The sequence below is a fragment of the Dipodomys merriami genome, unplaced genomic scaffold, assembly GCF_024711535.1.
Source record: "Dipodomys merriami isolate MVZ:Mamm:240054 unplaced genomic scaffold, mDipMer1.0.p SCAF_128, whole genome shotgun sequence".
NCBI lineage: Eukaryota > Metazoa > Chordata > Mammalia > Rodentia > Heteromyidae > Dipodomys > Dipodomys merriami.
This window is the reverse complement of record NW_027202582.1, coordinates 38,643-61,137: the sequence shown is the minus strand read 5'-3', so window position 1 is coordinate 61,137 and position 22,495 is coordinate 38,643. Positions and strand designations below refer to the sequence as shown.

General features: G+C 41.7%; 1 protein-coding gene across 2 annotated transcripts in view; it reads left to right on the top strand.

Annotated features, from left to right (window-relative positions):
- The first annotated feature begins 1,893 nt into the window (after window positions 1-1,893).
- LOC138824226 (steroid transmembrane transporter SLC22A24-like) overlaps window positions 1,894-22,495 on the top strand; it is a 33,127-nt gene continuing 12,525 nt past the window's right edge. For both annotated transcript variants that reach the window (XM_070017901.1, XM_070017899.1), the window contains exons 1-5: window positions 1,894-2,458; window positions 6,801-6,904; window positions 18,563-18,717; window positions 18,834-18,996; window positions 20,598-20,721. In XM_070017901.1, coding sequence (XP_069874002.1) covers window positions 2,030-2,458; window positions 6,801-6,904; window positions 18,563-18,717; window positions 18,834-18,996; window positions 20,598-20,721 — 975 coding nt within the window. In that variant the 5' untranslated portion in view covers window positions 1,894-2,029. The remainder of the gene's footprint in view (window positions 2,459-6,800; window positions 6,905-18,562; window positions 18,718-18,833; window positions 18,997-20,597; window positions 20,722-22,495) is intronic.

The following is a 22,495-nucleotide window of genomic DNA, read 5'->3' as shown; positions in this document are numbered from 1 at the left end:
TGTGGGCAAACACACACACATATGTACACACACACACACACACACACATATGTGTACACACACACACACACACACACACACACACACACACACACACACACACACACACACACACACACACACACACACCAGGGAGGTAATTTTAACCCTTTCTCTACAATTTTGCCTAGAGTCCTATGCTAGGTTCCATTGAAACTTTTTTTTTTTTTTCCATTGACACTTTCATGAAACTAAAATTCTTAATTCTGGATTCATCTAGTTTCTGTACACTAACTACTGTCCTCATCTGATTTGTTTCAGATTTTTAAAGATGCAGGGCAATGTAGGATGTCTCCAAACCACCATCTCCCCCCACCCTTTGTGTTTATTTCTATTCTACTTTTCTTTTGGTGATATTAGAGTTTGAACTGTCAGGTGTTGTACTGCTTGAGCCTCATCTCCAGACATTTTGCCTTCATAAATTTGTCTAATGGGGCCTCCTGTGGACCATGATGCTCACATATGTGTTCCCACCTAGCTGGGAGGATAGGCACACATCGCCACACTCAACTCTTACTAGTCATGGTGAGACCTCATGAGCTTTGCCTAGGCTAGTCTTGAACCATCATCCTCTCCATCTCCCCATCCTGAGTAGTTAGAATTATGGGTGTGAGACACCACACTAGAATATTTTTATGTTTTTAAACTCACCTCTTAGATTTACTTAATTATATTTATTTATGTTATTTGATGACTGGACATTTTATCACATACATTCGTAGGTGATGAGTTTAAGCCCCATGTCCCATAAAAAAAGGGAAGAAGACAGAGGAAAATGAAGAGGAAGAGGAGGAGGAGGAAAAAGAGGAGGAGGAAGAAGAAAAAAGGGGGAGGAAAAGTAGGAGGATGAAGAAAAAAAGAGGAGGAGGCGGAGGAGGAACAGGAGGAGGAAAAGCAGGAGGAGGAAGAAGACGAAGAGGAAGAAGAGGAAGAGGAGCAAGAGGAGGAGAAACAGAAAGGAGGGAAGAGGAGGAGGAGGAGGGGGAGAAGTGGTGTCAAGCATCACTGGCTCATGCTTGTAATCCTAGCTGATCAGGAGATGTTATCTGATTTCACTGCCAGCTCCATCAGGAATATCTATGGTCTTTTTTTTTTTTTTTTTTGGTCGTGGGGTCTGAACTCTGGGCCTGGGCACTCACCCTCAGCTCTTAGCTCAAGGTGAGCACTCTACCACTTGAGCCACAGTACCACTTATGGCCTTTTCTGCTTATGTGGTGCTGAAGAATCAAACCCAGGGCCTCATGCATGCAAGGCAAGCACTCTACCACTGAGCCACTTTCCCAGCCCAATCTGTGGCATTCTTACCTGCAACTAACCATTGAAATGCAAGAAATGGAGCTGTGGCCCAAGTGGTAGAATGCTGGCCTTGAACAAAAGAAGCTCAAGGAGAGCTCTCAGGCCTTGAGTTCAAGCAACAGGAACAACATACACACAAATACATTATTTTCTTCCTCCTTTTCTCTATTCTTTTTTCCCTATTTCAAATGTTATAAAAGCACCATGACTACAATAATTTAAACACTAACCAAAAGTCAGCATTAATATTCACTATTCCACTTTGCTTTACATCTAACTAACCCCATCTTTCATTAACTTGAGGGAAAATTCTACTCTGCTCTGGTTTTTTGCACAGAAATATAATAAACCAGTTAATTTCTGGGTGTCCAATGTCCCTCTTCTGAAGAAGGGGAAAAAAAAAGAAAATAACATTTTACACATGCCTTTAGATTATAAAATCACTCAGCTCCTCAAGAAGTGCAAAGATCACAGTCATTCCTGGAAACCAACAACAAAAAGTCTCTTCTAGTAACTATTAAAGCCATCTATCTGCCAAAACCCACAGGACCAGGAAATTCCTTCCCCAGGCATAGAGTGGTGAGACAGGGCCCAATGAGAAGACAGTCAGTTGGGACAAGTGCAGCACTGCTGGGCTAGTGGAGGGAAACGTGTTCCCCTCTCAATATATCTCATAGCAGCACTCACATTCCCCATGGGGGAGACTTCCTGTTCAGTCCCAATGGGTTTTGAGGTCCTACTGGAGCATGTTGGAGTCCTAGGAAGATTCCAGATCCTTCAGCTACTTTTCTTTTACATCACTGGCTTTATAGCATATACTCATATTCTATTAGAGAACTTCACAGCGGCCGTGCCTGAGCACCGCTGCTGGGTGCGCATCCTCGACAATGGCACGCTCTCTGACAATGGCACTGGGCTCCTCAGCCAGGAGGACCTCCTGAGAATCTCCATCCCACTCGACTCCAACCTCAGGCCAGAGAAGTGCCGGCGCTTTGTCCATCCCCAATGGCAGCTCCTCCACCTGAACAGCACCTTATGGAACCTGAGTGAGGCAGAAACAGAGCCCTGTGTGGACGGCTGGGTGTATGACAAAAGCTACTTCCACTCCACTATTGTCACTGAGGTAAGAGGCCCCATTTAAATCTTCTGGGTGTCTGATCAAAGGTTTTTGCAGTAATACAAAGCACAGACTTGCTTTATATATTCAATCCCCTTCTCTTCCCAGAGTATATGAGTCAGCAATTTGTATTTCCTATTCCTTCAGCAAGTACCAACTGCTCATCTATACTACCACGATGGTGAGTTACTAGTACTGAGGTCATGAATGAAACAATTTAAACAGACAACTGCTATTAAATAATTTGATCTAATGAGAAAGACAGTTGTAATTTTAAAGAACAATGGAAATACAATGAAGAAAAATATTGTGCTAGGTCAGTGGCTCTCAATACTCATTATGAATTATTACCGAGATCAAGTTAGTCAGAACCTTTGGGGCATAAATCTAGTCCCCAGCATATGTATACTTTTTAACTGAATGGATGGGTATATCCAAAGATGAGAGTTAGTTTGTCAGTTGAATTATTCAGAAGTAAAAGAAATCAAATAGACTTTGTATTAGTCCAGTATAAAGGAAATGTTTCTTCCTAGGGAAAAGAGAGTGCTGTTTTTTTTTTCATTGTGAGATACCATACAGAGGAGTTACAATTACATGGGCAAGATAACGAGTACATCTCCTATCAAGCATTATTGCCTCCTCTTTGTTTCCCCTTCCCATCCCTTCCCATACTGCCCCTACCTCACCCCACCAAAGTTTAAAAGTTCGTTTTTCTACATAACAACTTGAAATCTCATTGTTGCAATGGGTCCACCTGTATCCCTAGTTATGCAATTTGTTTTGGCCCTTCCCCTCCACAAATTGTACCAATATCAAATACAGTGAAAGCATGGGTTATACTGTGGGGGAGAAAAAGAAGAGTTTTTGTCATGTACTCTCCATTATGGTAACTCAATTGTCTTTAAAATATTCCTTTCTATGCTATAAATTATAGTAACTAAAGAATATGTGTGCTGGTGGCTCAGCACTGTAATCCTAGCTACTCAGGAGGCTGAGATCTGAGGATCATGGTTCATCAGGAAAGTCTGTGAGACTCTTATCCTCATTTAACCACTAGAAGACCAGAAGTGGTGTTGTGACTCAAAGCTGTAGAGTGCTACCCTTGAGCAAAAGAGGTCAGGGAGAGTGCCCCGGCCCCCCAAGAACAACAAGATAAATACATACATACATACATACATACATACATACATACATACATACATACATCATGCATGCATGCATACATAAATGCTGAGGAAATAAAATTTTGACAAAGGAATGCATAGAACCAGGTGGTGGTAGCTTATACCTATAATCCTGTCTACGCAGGATTCTAAGATCTGTGCATCCTGGTTCAAAGCCATCCAGGCCAGGAAATTCAAAAAGAAAACCTGAAAAGCATGTGGTTCAAGTGAAAACAGTAGACTTGAGAAAAAGAGAACCAAAAAACTCAGGGACAGCGCCCAGATCCCACCCTGACTTCAAGTTCCAGGATGGACATACACACACACACACACACACACACACACACACACACACACACACACACACACTCACACACACACACACACACACACACACACACACAGAATGTGTGTAGAAGCTAATGCATGGAACAGATGGAGTTGGTCATCTGAGGAGAATAGAGATATAAGGCCATGGAAACTTTTTTTGTTTTTCTTCATGTAAGGGGTATTAGGTTTATTCATGGTTCTGCCATCAGGCCATCTTGGCTGTCCATGTGGTTGGGAAAAGCCTGGGAAAGACCTGGGGAAGAGCTGGGAAAATAGAGATTGGAAAGAGAAAGAGGTAGAAAAGAGAGAAAAGAGCTAGAAAAAAGAGAAAAGAGCTAGCAAAGAGAGTGTCTGGGAAAGGTGGGAAAGAGAGAGCTAGGAAAGAGAAGGCAGCTGGGAAAGAGAAGAGAAGGAAAGAGCTTCAAGCTAGAAAAGAGCAGAGAGAGGGCATCTGGGCCTGGGCTAGGCCTTATCTAGGGTATAGGTGGAAAAGGTGTGGCCACATCATATTCAGATGTGACCTCAGCAGATGCAGATGTGACCTCTTCCAGGTGTCCCAGTTGCCTAGGTAATGCAGGTACTGGGTGGAGACTTTGCTGTGAGGAGGGTGGAGTCTGCTAGCCATCCAGGAGCCGACCTTACATTCCAGCCTTTTAATAATCTTGAAATACAGTGAGTTACAATAGCACTTCCAGTGTTTGGCTGGTTAGAGATAAGAGTCTTGAGCCATGCTTCCAGCCTGGCTCTCTGCAGGTTAGTTGGGAGATGGAGTCTTAGGGATTTTTCAGTGTGGGTAGGCTTTGAACTGAAATCTTTGCCACAAATGCCCTTTATTATTTCCAATTAAAGCAACAAGGAGATCAAATAGAATAAGTAGAGCTTACCTGGTCCTTATTAAGAATTGCCAACAAATATTCTGAAATGACAAAACTCATGAGATGTGATGAGAATTTTAGCACAGATATGCCCAGTGTTTTAGAACCATGTAGTCAGTAGAATACACAATACAAAACAAAAAAGGCAAAACTCAAAACCTAAAATTTTGACAACAATGTTTAGACATCTTTGCTAACAAAGCACATCAAATGGTTGGGCCTCACTTACCAGGGCCTGTGAAAAGAGCAACTTGTTAGCAAGGCACCTCAGAATAGCTGGATGGAGTAGTAAGCTTGATGGAAGGTTAAGGGCCAGATGGGGCCAAACCCTTAACCCACCATGTGGCCAAGATGGGGAACTCAAGATGGCGAATTTCTGAAAAAATGCAAAGAAACCCTGAACAAATAGATCAAGCCTACATTGGCTAGCCTTAGAGAGGGATCCAAAAGGGGGGGTTGCGGGGACCCAGCCTGCGTCGCACTCTTCAGGGCACAAGCCAAAATGTAGAAAAGAGAAAGGGAGAGATAGGAAAAGTTGGAAATGAATGGCAGAGAGAGAGCAAAGAGAGCCTGAAAGTAAACAGACTCCTGACCATTTACCACTGCAGTGGCAGAAATTGTCTACATCTGAGAATTGAATAAAAATGAGGCGCTCTGGCCTTCCAGAGAGCGCAGGAGGCATTTCAAAGGGGTTCCACGGCTCAGGCGTGATTCGCAGCACCCCATTAAATGTGTAGGAGAGTCAGTCTGGTGAGTGAAGGAGAGCTGACAAGGCAGAAGCAGCATCCTGACTTCCCCAGAGCCCTCTAGAGAGAAATGGCCAAGCCCCCAAAGCCAAGCGTCTTCGGCTTCAGAGGTGACAGGCCTTTCAGCTAAAGGCTGTAGGAGCTCTCTGGCGTGGCGCCACGTCTGGACAGAGACTGAGTGACAGAGAGCCACAGAGAGGATAGAAGTGGTGTGGACGTGGATGTGAAGGCCAGCAATGGTATCGATGCGCTGTGTCCGCAGCACACAGGCCAGTTCGCAAAAAGGCCATTAGAAATGTGGGTATTCCTCAGAGCAAAAAGGGAAGAACAAAAAAAAAAAAAAAGTAAAACAAGAAAAAAAAACAAAACCGAGAGGAATCAGATCTATCCTGGTGGTGCCGTGTGAACCCGGCACCATATATGTTAGGATTACTTTTTTATTTTTTGGGTCCGGTCATGGGGCCTGAACTCTGGGCCTGGGCTCTGTTCCTCAGGTCGTCAGCTCAAGGCCAGTGCTCTACCACTTGAGCCACAATGCCACTACTGGCTTTTTTCTTTTTGCTTATGTGGTGCTGAGGAATCAAACCCAGGGCCTCAGGCATGCAAGGCAAGCGCTCTACCACTGAGCCACCTTCCTAGCCCCTTATGTTAGATTTTTAAAAAGAGGTAGCCAAGTAAGAACAGCACCACACACGTGGTATTCACGTAAGGGATAGGTTTATTCATCGTTCTGGCTCTCACCAGGCCATCTTGGTCCTCCCTGCAGTTGGGAAAGGCCTGGGAAAGACCTAGGAAATAGATGGGAAAAGAGAGAGGTGGAAAAGAGAAAGAGCTGGGAAAGAGACAGACCTGGAAAAGAGCAAGAGCTAGAAAAGAGAGAAAAGAGCTAGAAATGAGGAGAGAGAACTAGAAGAGAGAGCATCTGGGAAAGGTGGAAAGAGAGAACTAGGAAAGAGAGCTGGGAAAGAGAAGAGAAGGAAAGAGCTGAGAAAGAGCTAGAAAAGAGGAGAGAGCCATGGAAACTTTGAAGACAGAGACAGAACCTGAAGAGTTGAAAGGAGCTGAGTATTTGAAGGTGTGTGGCCTGGCAGAGGAGAGTGGCTGCAGAGGAAATGGACAGGAAGCAGGATCCACATACCACAGCACATTTTCCCTCACGGGAAGGCGCTTACAGTCTGTTTCCACTGAAGGCTTCAACTCTCCTGACACCGCTCTCTCTTCCTTTCTCTTCCAGTGGGACCTAGTATGTGAGTACCAGTCATCCAAATCGATAGTTCAAGTAGTATTTATGATTGGGTCACTGCTGGGAGGTCTGATATTTGGCCATCTTTCAGACAGGTAGGTGTCATTGCACTTTCTCTGTGGATGTTGATCAGATGGTATAGTCTTTTCTGTAGTCAAGAAATCTCAGCTGAGCTCTAACTTTGTGCTCTAAATAGTAGTCCAGCACTCAGCAGAAAAGTATCTTTTAGAAGACATTTAGAAGGGGGGGAACCAAGATGGCGACGGGGCAGTAGGGAAATGCCACAGCTCTCCCCAACCAAAAGAGAGTGCGAGTTCCAATGCTTAATCTCCCCAAGAGACCAACAACAAGAAGAAGACGAACACCTAGAGAAAAACAGGAGGTGGAAAATAACAAAAAAGAGAGAAAAAGTAGAATTTGAGAACAGAGAAGAGTGAAGACCCTTCTCCAATTTTTGCTGGCCGCGTGACAGCGCACCAAGCCATGGACAGCCGGCCCGGCGGGCGCTACTGGAGTCCCAGAGACACAGGGGGCTGCTTGCAGATCACCCGCGCAGAAGCCGCCTGAGGTACGGGTCTGCAAAGTTGCTGATTGCCACAAACAGAGCATCCTACCAGCTGGGAGTCTGCACAAAGATCCCACCCCCACCCCTCACTCTCCATCTGAGCAGAGAGGATCCATCCCGCCAAAGCCGCTTAACCCCAGGGCGGGAACCCCAGAGCAACACCCCCAATCTTTACTGGCCCCGTAGCAGCATGCCAAGCCGCGGCCAGCCGGCCTGGTGGGGGATGCCGGAGTTCCAGAAACACAGGGGGCTGTCTGCAGATAACCTGCACAGAAGCCGCCTGAGGTACCAGTGTCAGACCTGCCGATTGCAATGAGAAACCCCCGAGCCCGGAACTTGGCCCCAAGACGGGAGCCCCAGAGCTACACAGGACGCCCACAGAACACCAGAGCAGAAGACCTGCAAGGAACTGGTGCTGATCTGGAGAGTGTAAACAGAGACAAACCCCAGTGCTCAGAACCTGTACGGAGGCCCCACCCAGACGCCTTGGGCAGAGGCCAGAGGCCCATCCCGCATTGTGGATTCGACAGCTTCCACATCAATGGAGGCAGAGACAGAAGAGAATCACATGGAGCCACCACCACCCACCCCAACCCCCAACCACCCCAACTGAACTCTGATTGCAATGGCAACTGATGACCTACATCACACAGAAACAACTAGCTCCAGGATAGGTACCCCACAGGGAACAGTGTATCCCTCAAGGGCAACCAGAGCTGGAGGGAATCCTCAGATTCTAACACAGACTCCCTACCCCAACACCTGGACCACAGGACCCACTAAAACTGGGAACTGTTCAAGAGCTCCACCAGCCCACGGAGCACACTTCACTGGCCAGGCTAGAGCAAGAGCACCCCTGGAAGGGAGCTTAAATGCCCAAGCCAGGAACAGTGCCCCTGGGTCAAGACACCCAACACTATAAGAAATGTGAACTCTGTATCCCAGGCTGCATAACCAGGTGGTATAGACAGCAGCACAGGCACAACTGGTGTGACCCAGGCAGGGGGGCGGGACCAAGCCTGGGGATCCGGTGCCTGAGCAACACAACCAACTCCTTTCAATTGAAGTCAAAAGCTCAGCATATGCCTCAGCTGAGAGGAGCAAAACAGGGAACTGCACCCCCTGTGAAGCACATCTGTGACAACAAAAGACCTGGGGGCTCAGGACAAGAGAAGCCCAAACCCCACCAGAATCCGACCCATATTATCTAGGCTGGTAATTGGACAACACTGGCCGCCAACACCTGATGATAGGCAGGAGTTCAGGCTAGTAAGATGGCTCAGCAGTAGAGTGATACTCTTGGGTGCATGAGGCCCTGGATCTGATTCCTCAGCACCACATAAGCAGAAAGGGCCAGAAGTGGTGCTGTGGCTCAAATGGTAGGGTGCCAGTCTTGAGCTGAAGAGCTGAGGGACAGCACCCAAGCTCAGAGTTCAAGCCCACAACCCAACAACAACGAAAAAAGACCATTAGGAGCCCATAGCAGACTCCAGCATCTGGGAGAGTGCATCCAGAACATCCGATCTTGCCAAGAGCACGCGTAGGAACAAACACGAGCAGTCTAGGCTGCTCAACCCTTCCAAAGGCAGGAATTGCCAGAGATCTACAGCAGAGAGCCGAAAATCCTATGTAGGTCAAACCAGCAGCTGGAGGTAGGCCCCCAACAGAACCCAGATCAGGTACAGACTCTCTCTACCAATACAGAAACAGAAACCAAGCAAAGACAGACACACCAAAACAAAATTTCAGATTAGTCTCCAATAATCCCTGAACCCCCATGTGAAAATCACAGAGAAAAATTACAAGGTTTATCAACACCCAGGATAGCAAGCTATCCCCAAGAGCCAACAGCCACCCAGGGAAGAGCCACAGTGGGAGCAAAGCAGGAATGGAAGACAAAACCTACATCCAAGCGATGCTAGAGGCAATGACTCAAGAAATAAAGCAAGAAATAGACCAGAAATTGAAAGAGCACAGGGATGAACTATCAAAAGAGATGCAGGATATCAAACAGGAGATGCATGCAAATAAAGAGGCTACACACACTTCACTAAGAAGTGAGATAGGTGCCAAAATAGAGGCAGTACATACCTCATTAAGAGGTGAGATCAGTACTTTGAGAACCAACATCGAATCCATAAAGGAGTCCATTTCCTCCATGCAAACCATAATGGAAGCCACAGTTAAAAGAGTGAATGAAATGGAATGTAGAGTATCAGATACAGAAGACAGAATACACCCACTGGACCAAAAAATGATAGATATGGAAAATTCACTCAAATTATGCCAAAGGGAAATTCAAGAGCAAGCAGATAGTGCCAAGAAATAGAGTGGATGAAGAAGGTGAGGAATATCATAGCAAGGGAATACAACACCTATTCAACAAGATAATCGGTGAAAATTTCCCCATCTCAAAAAAGAACATCTTACCTACATAACAGAAGCATATACAACACCTTACAAGCAAGATCCCAGGAGAAACTCTTCTTGACACAATATAGTAAAAATGATAGATCTGAATAATAAGGGAACAATCTTGCATGCAGCAAAAATGAAGAAGGAGCTATACTACAATGGGAAAAAAATTAGAATCACTACAGATCTCTCCACACAAATACTGAATGAAAGAAAGGCCTGGGAAAGTACCACACGAGCCCTGAGAGCCAATAACTGCCATCCCAGACTGATATACCCGGCAAAGCTAGCATTCACATTCCATGGAGAGCTGAAAATTTTAATAGCAAAGAAAAACTAAATGAATACATAAACCTTAAGCCAGCATTACAAAGCATACTAAGAGGAGGAACACAACCTGAAGAAAGCAACGAGGAACTGGGACCTGCACCCAGACAGGCATTAATCAAAGTCTAACTGAGCAAGCACAGGAGGAAAGGAAAGAAGAAAAACGGAGGAAAACAGGGAATGACAGGGACCACAATGCATCTCATCTCTCTATACTATCTCTTAATATTAATGGGCTTAATTCGCCAATCAAAAGAAAAAGAACTGCAGACTGGATCAGAAAACATGACCCATCCATCTGTTGCCTACAGGAGACCCACCTCTCAGCCAAACATACAAACACACTCAGAGTAAAGGGTTGGAAAAGGATCTACCAATCAAATGCCCCCAGTAAGAAAGCAGGTGTAGCTATCCTGATATCTGACAAAATAAACTTTTCATTAAAATCAGTACAGAAAGACAAGGACAGACACTACATATTAATACAGGGAACAATCCAAGAGGAGGATATTACCATCATCAACTTATATTCCCCAAACATTGGTGCACCCAGATATGTTAAGAAAATACTCTCAAACTTACAAAATAAAATAGATCCCAATACGATAATACTAGGAGACATTAACACCCCATTCTAAACAAAGGACAGGTCTACCAACCAGAGGATTGGCAAAGAAGCTACCGAATTTAGTGAGGCCATACTTAAGCGCAATTAACTGACATCTACCAAGTATTTCACCCAAAAACAACACAGTACACATTCTTCTCAGCAGCTCATGGAACTTTCTCCAAAATAGACCATATCATAGTTCATGCAAGGAACTTAGGCAGATACAAAGGGATCGACATAATCCTCTGTATCCTATCTGAACACAGTGAAATCAAGCTAGTTCTCAATAACGAAGCATATCACAGAAATGTCTCTAATACATAGAAATTGAACAACACACTCCTTAGCAATGCCTGGGTAATGGAAGAGATCAAAGAAGAAATAAAAAATTTCCTACAACTCAATGAAAATGAAAACTTGTGGGACACAGCAAAGGCAATCCTGAGGCGGAAATTTAATGCGCTCAGTGCCCACATTAAGAAAATAGAGACAGAGCAAGCAAATAATCTCATGTTGCAATTAAAACAGCTAGAAAAAACATGAAAAAATGGAACCTAAAGTTACTAGATGGAGCCAGATAACCAAATTAAGAGCAGAGATTAATCAATTAGAAAATCAGAAAACTATAGCCAAAATTAAACAAACAAAAACCTGGTTCTTTGAAAAAATAAATAAAATTGATGGACAGTTGACAAGATTAATTAAAAAAAGAACATAGGAAACCCATATTAACAGGATTAGGGATGCCACGGGAAAAATCACAACATGTACCCAAGATATCCAAACAATCTTAACAGACTACTTTCAAAAGTTATACTCTCTAAAAGAAGAAAACCTGGCAGAAATGGATGCATTTTTAGAGAAATACAGGTTGCCCAAACTGAGCAAAGAAGAAGTAATTCAATTAAACAAGGCAACATCCTACAAGGAGATACAGGAACCTATCAAAAGTCTTCCAACAAACAAAAGCCCAGCAACAGATGGATTCACAGCAGAATTCTATAAGACCTTTAAAGAAAAACTAATACCCATACTCCTCAAGCTCTTCAGAGAAACAGAGAAGAAGGGAGCTATCCCAAACTCATTCTACAAAGCCAATATCACACTCATCCCCAAACCAGGCAAAGACCCAACCAAAAAAGAGAATTACAGGCCAATTTCCTTGATGAACACAGATGCAAAAATCCTTATCAAGATTCTAGCTAACAGAATCCAGAAACACATAAAAAAAATCATACACTATGACCAGGTAGGCTTCATCCCAGAGATGCAGGGATGGTTTAACATGCTTAAGTCAATAAATGTAATCAAACACATCAACAGAGCCCAGGTCAAGAATCACATGATTATCACCACAGATGCAGAAAAGGTCTTTGACAACATTCAACACTCATTCATGCTAAAAGCTCTGGAGAAAATAGGAATAGAAGGAACATTTCTTAAAACAATAAAAGCCATTTATGACAGACCAATAGCCAATATTATACTTAATGGGGAAAAGCTACAACCAATTCTCCTAAAATCAGGAACAAGGCAAGGATGCCCACTTTCTCCACTCCTCTTCAATATAGTCCCCCAAACCTTAGCCAGGGCAATAAGGCAAGAAAAAGACATTAAAGGGATCCACATAGGGAAAGAAGAAGTTAAACCATCCGTTTTTGCAGATGACATGATACTATACCTTCACCATCCCAAAAACTCCATCCCCAAACTCTTAGAAATCATAAATCAATTCAGCAAAGTAGCAGGATACAAAATCAAACCACAAAATTCAGTTGCCTTCCTGTACACTGACAAGAAGAGAGGGAAATAAAGGGAGCAACCCCATTCACAATAACCTCCCAAAAAATAAAATATTTAGGAATTAACCTAACCAAAGATGTAAAAGAACTATTTAATGAAAACTATAAAAAGGTAAAGAAAGAAATTGCAGAAGACACTAGGAAATGGAAAGACCGCCCATGCTCTTGGATAGGCAGACTTAATATAGTGAAAATGGTAATAGTGACAAAATTAATATACAAATTCAATGCAATTCTTATGAAAATCCCAATGACGTACATCACTGAAATACAGAAAACAGTCCAAAAATTCATATGGAACAACAAAAGACCTAGAATAAACAAAAAAATTTTAGGGAATAAAGACAACATGGGAGGGATATCCATGCCGAACTTCAAACTCTACTATAGAGCTATAATAACAAAGACAGCATGGTACTGACACAAAAACAGAAGTGAAGATCAATGGAACAGAATAGAAGATCCAGAAATAAATCCACAGGCTTACAGTCAGCTGATATTTGACAAAGGAGCCAAACACATACACTGGAAGAAACACAGCCTCTTCAACCACTGGTGCTGGGAAAACTGGGCGGCCACATGCAGAAAACTAAAAGTGCACCCCAGCCTATCACCATGCATCAAAATCAACTCAAAATGGAGTAAAGACCTTAACATTAAACCTGAATCTCTGAAACTATTGCAGGACACAGTAGGAGACACACTTGAACTTATAGGCACAGGAAGGAACTTCCTGAACAGAGTCCTAGGATCATAACAAATTGGAGAGAGGCTCGACAAATGGGAGTACCTTAAAATAAAAAGCTTCTGCACAGCTAAATCTATTGCAACCAAGCTAGAAAGACAACCAACTAATTGGGAAATAATGTTTACCAGCAATATATCAGACAAGAGGTTAACATCCAGTACATACAGGGAACTCAAGAAACTAATCCCTCCCAAACCTAACAAACCAATTACTAAATGGACAAGGGAACTATAGAGGTACTTCTCAGATAAAGAAATAAAAATGGCAAAGAAACACATGAGGAAATGTTCACCATCCCTGATTGTGAAGGAAATGCAAATAAAGACAACCCTGAGATACCACCTTACCCCAATCAGAATGTCCCACATCCACAAGTCAGCCAACGACAAATGAAGGAGGGGATGTGGAGAAAGAGGAACCCTAATACAGTGCTGGTAGGAATGTACACTTATACAACCACTTTGGAAAGCAGTCTGGAGGGTCCTCAGAAAGCTAAAGATTGACCTCCCTTATGACCCACTCATACCCCTTCTAAAGGCATCTACCCTGAACAACAGGAACCAATATACAAGGACACGTGCACCTCCATGTTTATTGCAGCACTGTTCACAATAGCTAGGATATGGAAACAACCCAGATGCCCCACCACAGATGAATGGATCCCAAAATTGTGGTATCTATACACAATGGAATATTATGCAGCCTTAGAAATGACAAAATAATGGCATTTGCAGGGAAATGGATGGAGCTAGAAGAAATCATGTTGAGCGAGGTAAGTCAAAAGCAATGAGACAAACGGTACATGGTCTCCCTGATAACTGGATGTTAAATCCAAAATGTTAGGTGATACACCAAAATTAACAGGACTTAAGAAACAAAGAACTTCCAGTCATCTGGTCAAACCACTACTAAATAACCCCATGCTGCTGATCACATGTATGGTGTATATGTGTACACCGTTATATGTTATAGACCATGATAGACAATTTGCTCCAGGAAAGTTAGAATGAGTTTGTGCCTTTAAATGAGCATCATTATCCCACAATACTGTGAAATTTGGGAAATTATGTAAGGACTTAATTACAATTTTTAAAAAAACACCAGAAAACTAGAAGTAGTCCTCAAGTGGTAGAGCATGAGCCTTGAGCTGATTTGTTCAGGGACAGCTTCAGGTCTAGAACTCAAGCCCCACCACTGACCGAAAAAAAAAAAAAGAGAGAGAGATAGAGAGATCTTTCATGCAATTGTTTCTAACATATTTATAAGATTATGTCTTTGTTGCCTTGTATGTCCCTCACCCATGGTATAACCCCTGCTTTCACTATCTATGATGTTGGTATATGTGGAGGGGAAGGGAAAAAACAGGGATACAGGAGGACCCATTGCAACTATGAGATGTACAAGTCATTATGTAGCAAAACCAACTTTACAACTTTGGTGGGGGGAACGGGGAGGGGGAAGGGAGGATAAGAAGGGATGGGAAGGGGAAACAAAGGAGGAGGCTACAATGCTTGATAAGAAATGTGCTCATTATCTTGCCCATGTAATTGTAACCCCTCTGTACAGTACTTTCACAATTAAACACAAAAAAGAAGACATTTAGAGAACTTTTAATTTGTATTATATAAACTTAGACAATAGTGGGATCTGATGAACTGATGTATTCACAATCAACAAAATAAAAAACGAGTATCTTTTCTATATAACAACAATAAACCCTCTACGAAAAAAGCCAGAAGAACAATTTCATTCTCAATGGCTTTCAAAACTAAAATATTTAGGATTAAACTTGACCAAAGAAGTTAAAGACCTCTACAATGAAAGCTATAAAACCCAAAAGAAAGACACTAAAAGCCAGGTATGGTGACACACTCCTAGCTACTCAAGAGACTGAGATCTGAGGATCAAAGCTGTACCCCAGCCTGGGAAGGAAAGTCCATAGACACTTACCTCCAATGAACTTGTAAAAAGCTGGTGTGAAGCTGTGGCTCAAATGATAGGGTGCTAGCTTTGAGCAAAAAGCTAAGGGAGATTAATCAGTCTCTGAGTTCAAGCCCAATGCTGGCAAGAAAGGAAAGGAAGGGAAGGGTGTGAAAAGAAGGGAAGACAGAGGGAGGAGGAAAGGAGGGAGGGAAGGAAGGAGAACCAAGCATGTGATATTTGTCTTTCTGAGACTGGTTTTTATTTTTCTGTTTGGGGTGGTAGGGGTGGGGGAGTGCATGCATGTGTGTGTGCCAGTCCTGGGACTTGAAAAAGTTCAAGGGAAGGGCACCGTCCCTTCTCTTAGTTTTTTTTCTCTCAAGGTAGGCATTCTACTACTTGAGTCACACTTCCACTCCCAACATTGGAGATGAGAATCTCATAGACTTTCATAGTGGCCGTGCTGGCGTAGTCTCCTGAGCTTCTAGGAATACAGGCCTGAACCCCCGCCACAGGGCTCTTGGATACCTTTAAGTCAGGTTTTCTCTCCCCCACTACCCCACCTCAATTTCACAGGCTTAAGATTCCATAGTATTTATTTCTACTGGACTATGCGTGGTATCCCTACTTCAGCTTGCTTTTCCTACTTGAGCTCTGGGCCTTCTGTCAGTGAGGAGAGACACTGACTTTCCTCTCAGTAATCTGCCATCTTGCCTCTATCTCCTTATTTATGCATTCTTACATCTCCTAGTAGCCTCTTAGTAACATCTCTTACTTGTACAAGATTTCATTTTGACATGTCCATTTATGCATATGATGTATCGTGATTAGAGTAACTCCATGTATCACTCTCCATCCCTCCCTCTCTCCCTTTCTAAAGCACTTGCAACAACCTATATTGATAGTTCCATTCCACCTCTGTATAGAAAGTATTTTGATCCTATTCACCATCCTTTAACCTCTGTTCAGTTTCTTCCTAAGAGTGCCCTCACCCCAGACAGTCATGCTCCATCTTCTAATACTCACTTTTATTGAAATGCTTTTTAATTGTTAAAGGGGCTTCACCATGGGATTTTATATATCCATCACCACAGTTTAATGATTTCATATATACATGATAAAATGCTATGTTGTATGTATGATTATATATATAATCATAATATGTATAATTATATATTGTAGTACTGTAGTATATAATATACATTAGTATAATACTGTAATATATAATAGTACAATCTTATATAATTTCGATAAATATAATTGTATATACAACATGTGTATATGATATGTGTTTATATATGCTTATTTTAGGTCTAGCATGTACATATGAGAGAAAACGTGAACTTTGTACTCTTAAATCTGGCTTACTTCATTTCATATGATGATCTTCAGTTCCATTAATTTCTCTGAAATGATGTAATTTCATTCTTTTTCTTAGCTTAATAACACTCATGATACATACATTTTCTGGATCCCTTCATGGCCTGTGACCCTTGTGAATAGTGCTTCCATGAATATGAGCATATAGGGGCCTCCATAATAATCTGATATACATCATTCTGAATAAATGTCCAAGAGTGGTAGCACTAGATTGCATGGTAGTTTTTTTTTATTGCAGTTTGTTAAAGAACATCTATACTGGTTTATCCAGTGCTCACATTTGTTTATGGTCCAAAAGTAGTGTATTAATAAAGTGTGATTTACCCCCAAAAATCCTTGCCTCCATTACTTGCTTACGTTTTTGATGATGACTATTTTGCCTGGAGTGAGGTGAATTCAAGTATTGTTTCAATGACCATTTCCTTGTCACCAGAGTTAGTGTTTCTTTATGTATTGATTGGCCATTTGTAGTTCTTCTGTTTTGGGGGGGAGGGGTTGTCAATCATGGACTTTGAACCTAGGGCGTTAGTGCTGTCTCTGAGTTCTTCTGCTCATGGGTAGCACTCTACCACTTTAAGCCACAAATCTATTTCCTGGGTTTTTTGGGGGGGTGGTGGAACAGATGGTGAATTGGATCTCACAGCCTACCAATCTTTTCTGCCCATGATCCTCATATATCAGCCTCCTGAGTAGGTAGGACTACAGCCACCAGCACCTGGCTAATTTGTACTCCTTTTGTGAAGTCTCTGTTCAGTTCTTTTGCCCATTTATTAATTCATTGTTGATTCTTGGAAGTTTGGGTTCTATTTTTTTGAGGTTCCTCCTCTATTGAAATGATCATGTGATTCCTGACCTTACTCTTATTGATGTGATGATTATAACAATTGACTTGGAAATATTGAACCAGCTTTGCATCCCTGGAGTAAATACTGTCTGCTCATTGTGTATGTTTTTTGATGAGTTGTTGAAGTGATTGGCCAGAATTTTTTTGAAAAGTTCTGCATCGATGTTCATCAAAAATAGATTTATAGTTCTCTCTCTCTCTCTGTTTTTCTGATAAGTCCTTGTTTGGTTTTGGGATTGAGGGTTATGCTGGCTTCATAGAATGAGTTTAGGAGTGAACATTTGCTTTGAATTTCATAGAAAAGTTTGAGGAATACTGGTGTCAGTTCTGCTTTGAAGGCCTTATAGAATTCGACTGTGAATCCATCTGGTTATGGGATTTTCTTGTATGGGAGATCTCTTATTGTTTCATTCCTTGATATGGGTCTATTTAGATGGTTTAAATCTTCTTTGAGCCTTATTCTCTCTTCTGTGAACTTTCTATCCACTCCTGAAGGGAGAGGAGGTTTCTGAGTTGTCTATTGTTCATGATGAAACAGACTTTCCAAGGCACAAGAAGCCAGACACAGCTGAGAGAGGGTGTTAGCTATCTATCTGAAACTTTGATGGATTGTCTTCCCATTCTGTCTGTCAAACAAGTTGGACTTCCACCTTGACAGTGCACAGACACTAATAAAGATAGCAGAACTTTCTTGATTTCACTCCTCAGGACTCTAAGCATACATAACACACAAACCTGTCATCCCAAATATGTGTCTACTAATGAACACTTCTGACAAAGTCTCATATGTTATCCTCTTCTTTTATATGGCTTGACATGGCACCAGAATTCTTATGGTGACTTTGCGTGTCCTCACTGAGAGACTGTGGACATTAAATTCATTGGCAAATTTCTCAGCTTCTTCCATTTCAGCTGTTGGCTAATATAGAAATTGCAACAAATCTCAAGTATAATGTAGAAATAATATTTAGCATTAATTTTTAATATTTAATTTAAAGAATAGCATATTTCAAATCGATGATACCTAATCTTTATAGGAAGATTCAGTATCTACCTTAAATTTCATGATGTGATATCTTTGGCTGTTTTTAGTGTTATTGTTTTTGGTCTTGAATAATCTCACATAGTCCAATATTTCTTAGGTTTGGGCGGAAAACCATCTTCAGGTGGTGTTTATTCCAAATGGCCATCGGTGACATCTGTGCAGCCTTTGCTCCCACCTTCCTTGTTTACTGTTCCCTGCGATTCTTAGCTGGGTTATCTGTCCCCCCTGTTGTAGCAAACGCTTTTGTTCTCAGTAAGTAAGTCATTTGATTCTTTAATATCCTTCTTGACTAGAAATGTCTTGAAAACATGATTTGGAAAAAATAATTATAACCATATAACTATGATTACAAGTGTGTTTTCTTCCAGTTATAGAGTGGACAAGACCTCAATCCCCAGCTGTGTTAGCAATGTTGACTTCCTACAGTACTGGGCAGATGCTGCTGGGAGGACTGGCTTTTCTCTTTCGCAGCTGGATCACCCTGCAGCTGATATTATCCATACCTCTGTTGGTCTGCTGCGTGTTATCAAGGTATGGACAATATGTGTGGCCTTTAACTCTAATGAAAGGGGAAATAGAGGCTTAGAGGGAGGACCTGACACTTGGGATCTGTGTATTCTCTGAATGATCCTGTCACCTCACCCACAGTCACCACTGTGCTACTGAGATACAAAGGAGAACAGAATGTACTCTGCGAGGAGGCTGCAGCTGTGGAGTTAGCGCTTTTCTATCTTAACCACAGAATTATTATGGAATCTTTTTTTTCTCTCCTTTTTAAGCATATATTGCTTAGAATAAGAGGGGTCTGAGGGAGCTATTTCGACACATGTAAATAATGTACTTTCACCATATTCACACCTTCAATTCGCATGTAAAGAATGTACTTTGACTATATTCACATCTTCTATTCCCTTTTCTTATGCCATCTTCCCTCCTTTTTAAAAACTAATTTTAATTGGTTTAACAGGCTTAACTCTGCTGTTTTTTACAGAATGAAGTTATATTTGCACTCCACCCCCATCAACTACTGACTTCAATCTCCCTGTGTTCCTATGGCTCCCCAGCATTGGGCCCCTGTTATACTCATAACATACAAGTGCCATATCATATAAAATATATTTAAGTCCAGATTTGCAGACAAGAGTATATGATATGTGTCTTTCAGACTCTGTTTTTTTTTCACTTAACTTGACCTCCAGTTCCATCCATTTTGCTATAAACAACATAAATTTGTTTATCTTTTTGAGTAATAATATGCCACTCTGTGATATTATTTCTAGGACTTATATTCTATTCCATTGGAATACGTATCTTTTTTTCCTACCATTACCATGATGATTCATTACTCTGGCTTTGTAGCACAATTTGAAGCCGAATATTGTGATACCTCCAGCATTGCTTTTTTTGTCCAGGAATGCTTTGACTCGGCAGAGTCTGTTGCACTTCCCTATCAGTTTTAAGATTGCCTTTTCTATTTACACAAGGCATGTCACTAGAATTCTGAGGGGGACTGCATTGAATCAGTAGAAAGTTTCAGTAGTATATAAACATGAGAGGTCTTTCCTTCTTTTGCTATCTTCTTTAATACTTAATGCTTTGTACTTTTTACGTTTTCATCAAAGTGATAAAATGAGCAAACTCTAAGACTTGAGCCAACAATTTTCCTTCTGGTTTTTGATCATACTGAGGAATAAAATTTTCATGGACTTTGTTGCCCAGACTGGCTTGAAAGTGTGATCCCCAGATCTCAGCCTCCTGAGCAGCTATCATTAGAAGTCTGAGCACCAGTTCCCAGTGTGAAGAATTTTATTGTGTATAAAATCTCTGAAAAAAATCCAATACAGAGATTAATTATATGGCATATAGATCATATAGGTATATTAACACTGGAATGTCAATGGATACTCAGACCATTTGTTCATTCCTCCTTGTTGTCTATAATTACTTTCAACAAACAAACACTTAGATACCCTTCCTGTAAGTCCACCAGAGAAGGCAGATTTAATCAGAAATGACTCTACAATGATGTAAAAAGTCTATATGAAATGGAGAGGAAAAGATATTTCAGATTGAAGTTATGTGTAAAATAAGAGGTTAGATGTTTACTGTAGCTGTGTTGTCTTCTTTTTCAGGATGCTGGTAGAGTCTGCTCGGTGGCTGGTTTTTAGCAATCAGCTAGAAAAGGGCTTAGAGGAACTTAGAAGAGTTGCACGTATAAATGGAAAGAAGAATGCTGGGGAGACCCTGAGCATTGAGGTGATCTGAGAAGGGGGCTGATTACTGGGAATGGATGATTTGAACTCACAATCCTACTATTCTGGGTCCTTTAGGCATATCCCAAATTAGAATTTTCTAAGTGAGAAGTTTCTTTGTTTTTGTATTTTGTTTTTTTCGGTCATGGGGCTTGAAGTCACCGCCTGGATACTGACCCTGAGCTTTTTCGACCAAGGCAACCACTCTATCACTTTGAGCCACCATGCTACATCCGGTTTTCTGTTGATTGATTAGAGATATGAGTCTTGGGAACTTTCCTGCCAAGGCTGGCATTGAACTGGGATCTTCTGTTCTCAGCCTCCTGAGCACGCTGCTTCTAAGTGACACTTGCACATCACCGTCTTAGTTCCCCCACAGTCTTATTATTGTGTAGGGAAACAGGAACCAAATAAAAAATGTGTCTATCTTTTGTCAGAAATCACATCATTGTTTGAATAAAAGAGCAATTTCCAACACACGACACACATATGGGCAAGGAAGCAGTAACCCTTTCTCACTAGTTCAATAAATCATGGTTCACTTTAGGGAAAGGATTGAATATCATTTTAACTTCCATGCATTTCTTTCAAAGATTAAATGCTTAGTAGGCAACAAATAGGAACTCTTCTCTAATCCAAGTGCTTTGGCAGTAATTATATAAAAGTCCTTCTTTCTCTGACATTTACACTGTCATTATCAGAGAGTACTTAGATGTTGCCTATGTAGAAAAGCTGTTTGAAAATCTTTTTTTTTTGCATTTCTTTTCTTGGTTTGGGGTTTGCTGATGCTTCTCTTATTTGTTTTTCTCCATATTTCTAGAACCTAGGTCCTAATATGGCTGGCTCACTCATAGATACATTTTACTCACTCATTTTAAAATCTTTGTAGCTGGGCCCTAGTGACTCATGCCTATAATCCTACCTACTCAGGAGGCTGAGCTCTGAGGATCGAGCCTCAAAGCTAGCCCAGGAAGGAACGTTTGTGAGGCCCATATCTCCAATTAACCACCCAAAAGCTGGAAGTGGTGTTATGACTCAAGTGGCACAGTGGCAGCCATGAACACAAAAGCTCAAGGGCAATGCCTAGCCCCTGAGTTCAAGTCCCAGGAGCAGCTTAACTAAAGAAAGACTTAAATAAATACCTTTGAATACATAAAGTGTGTCAGCACAATGTTGGATATAACTGACGGAATTAACTTCATAGCATCTGTCTGCAAGAAACATTTTAAACTAGGGCTGAAAAATTGAGAGACAGTCTAATACAAAATCAGAGCTAATCCAGTCCATGTGCCAGGCATTGGTGAGAAAACCAAAAAGTGTTCAGCCAGCATTAATGTTCTAGAAAGGACTGAGGTGATAAGAGCTGGAGGAGGCCTTTGACACATCACCAAACTGGGCGGCAGTGGCACTGCGGACAAACGTGCCCACAGGCTGCTCTGAAAGCCAGCAAATGCCACGTAAGAAAATGCTAACCAAGGAAGACACAAAGGTTGTATGTTCCCCATCAAAGTAATGTCATCCCTCTGCTATATGAAATAGCAGTGTCTCCAAAAGTTTCCTTTCATTACAACCAACATATGCTCAAAGTTCAGAATCTATTTTTCCTACTGCTGGTACTAAATTAAGGGCCTCTTACATGCTACGAAAATGATCTCCACCTCTAGCCCACAGAATCTTAACATTTTAATGAGGTGTAAATGTGGATGGGACTACTTAAGCATTGTTCTCTGATTATAGAATCTTTGTATATAAATCTGTGAAGCTACAGAGTAAAAAAA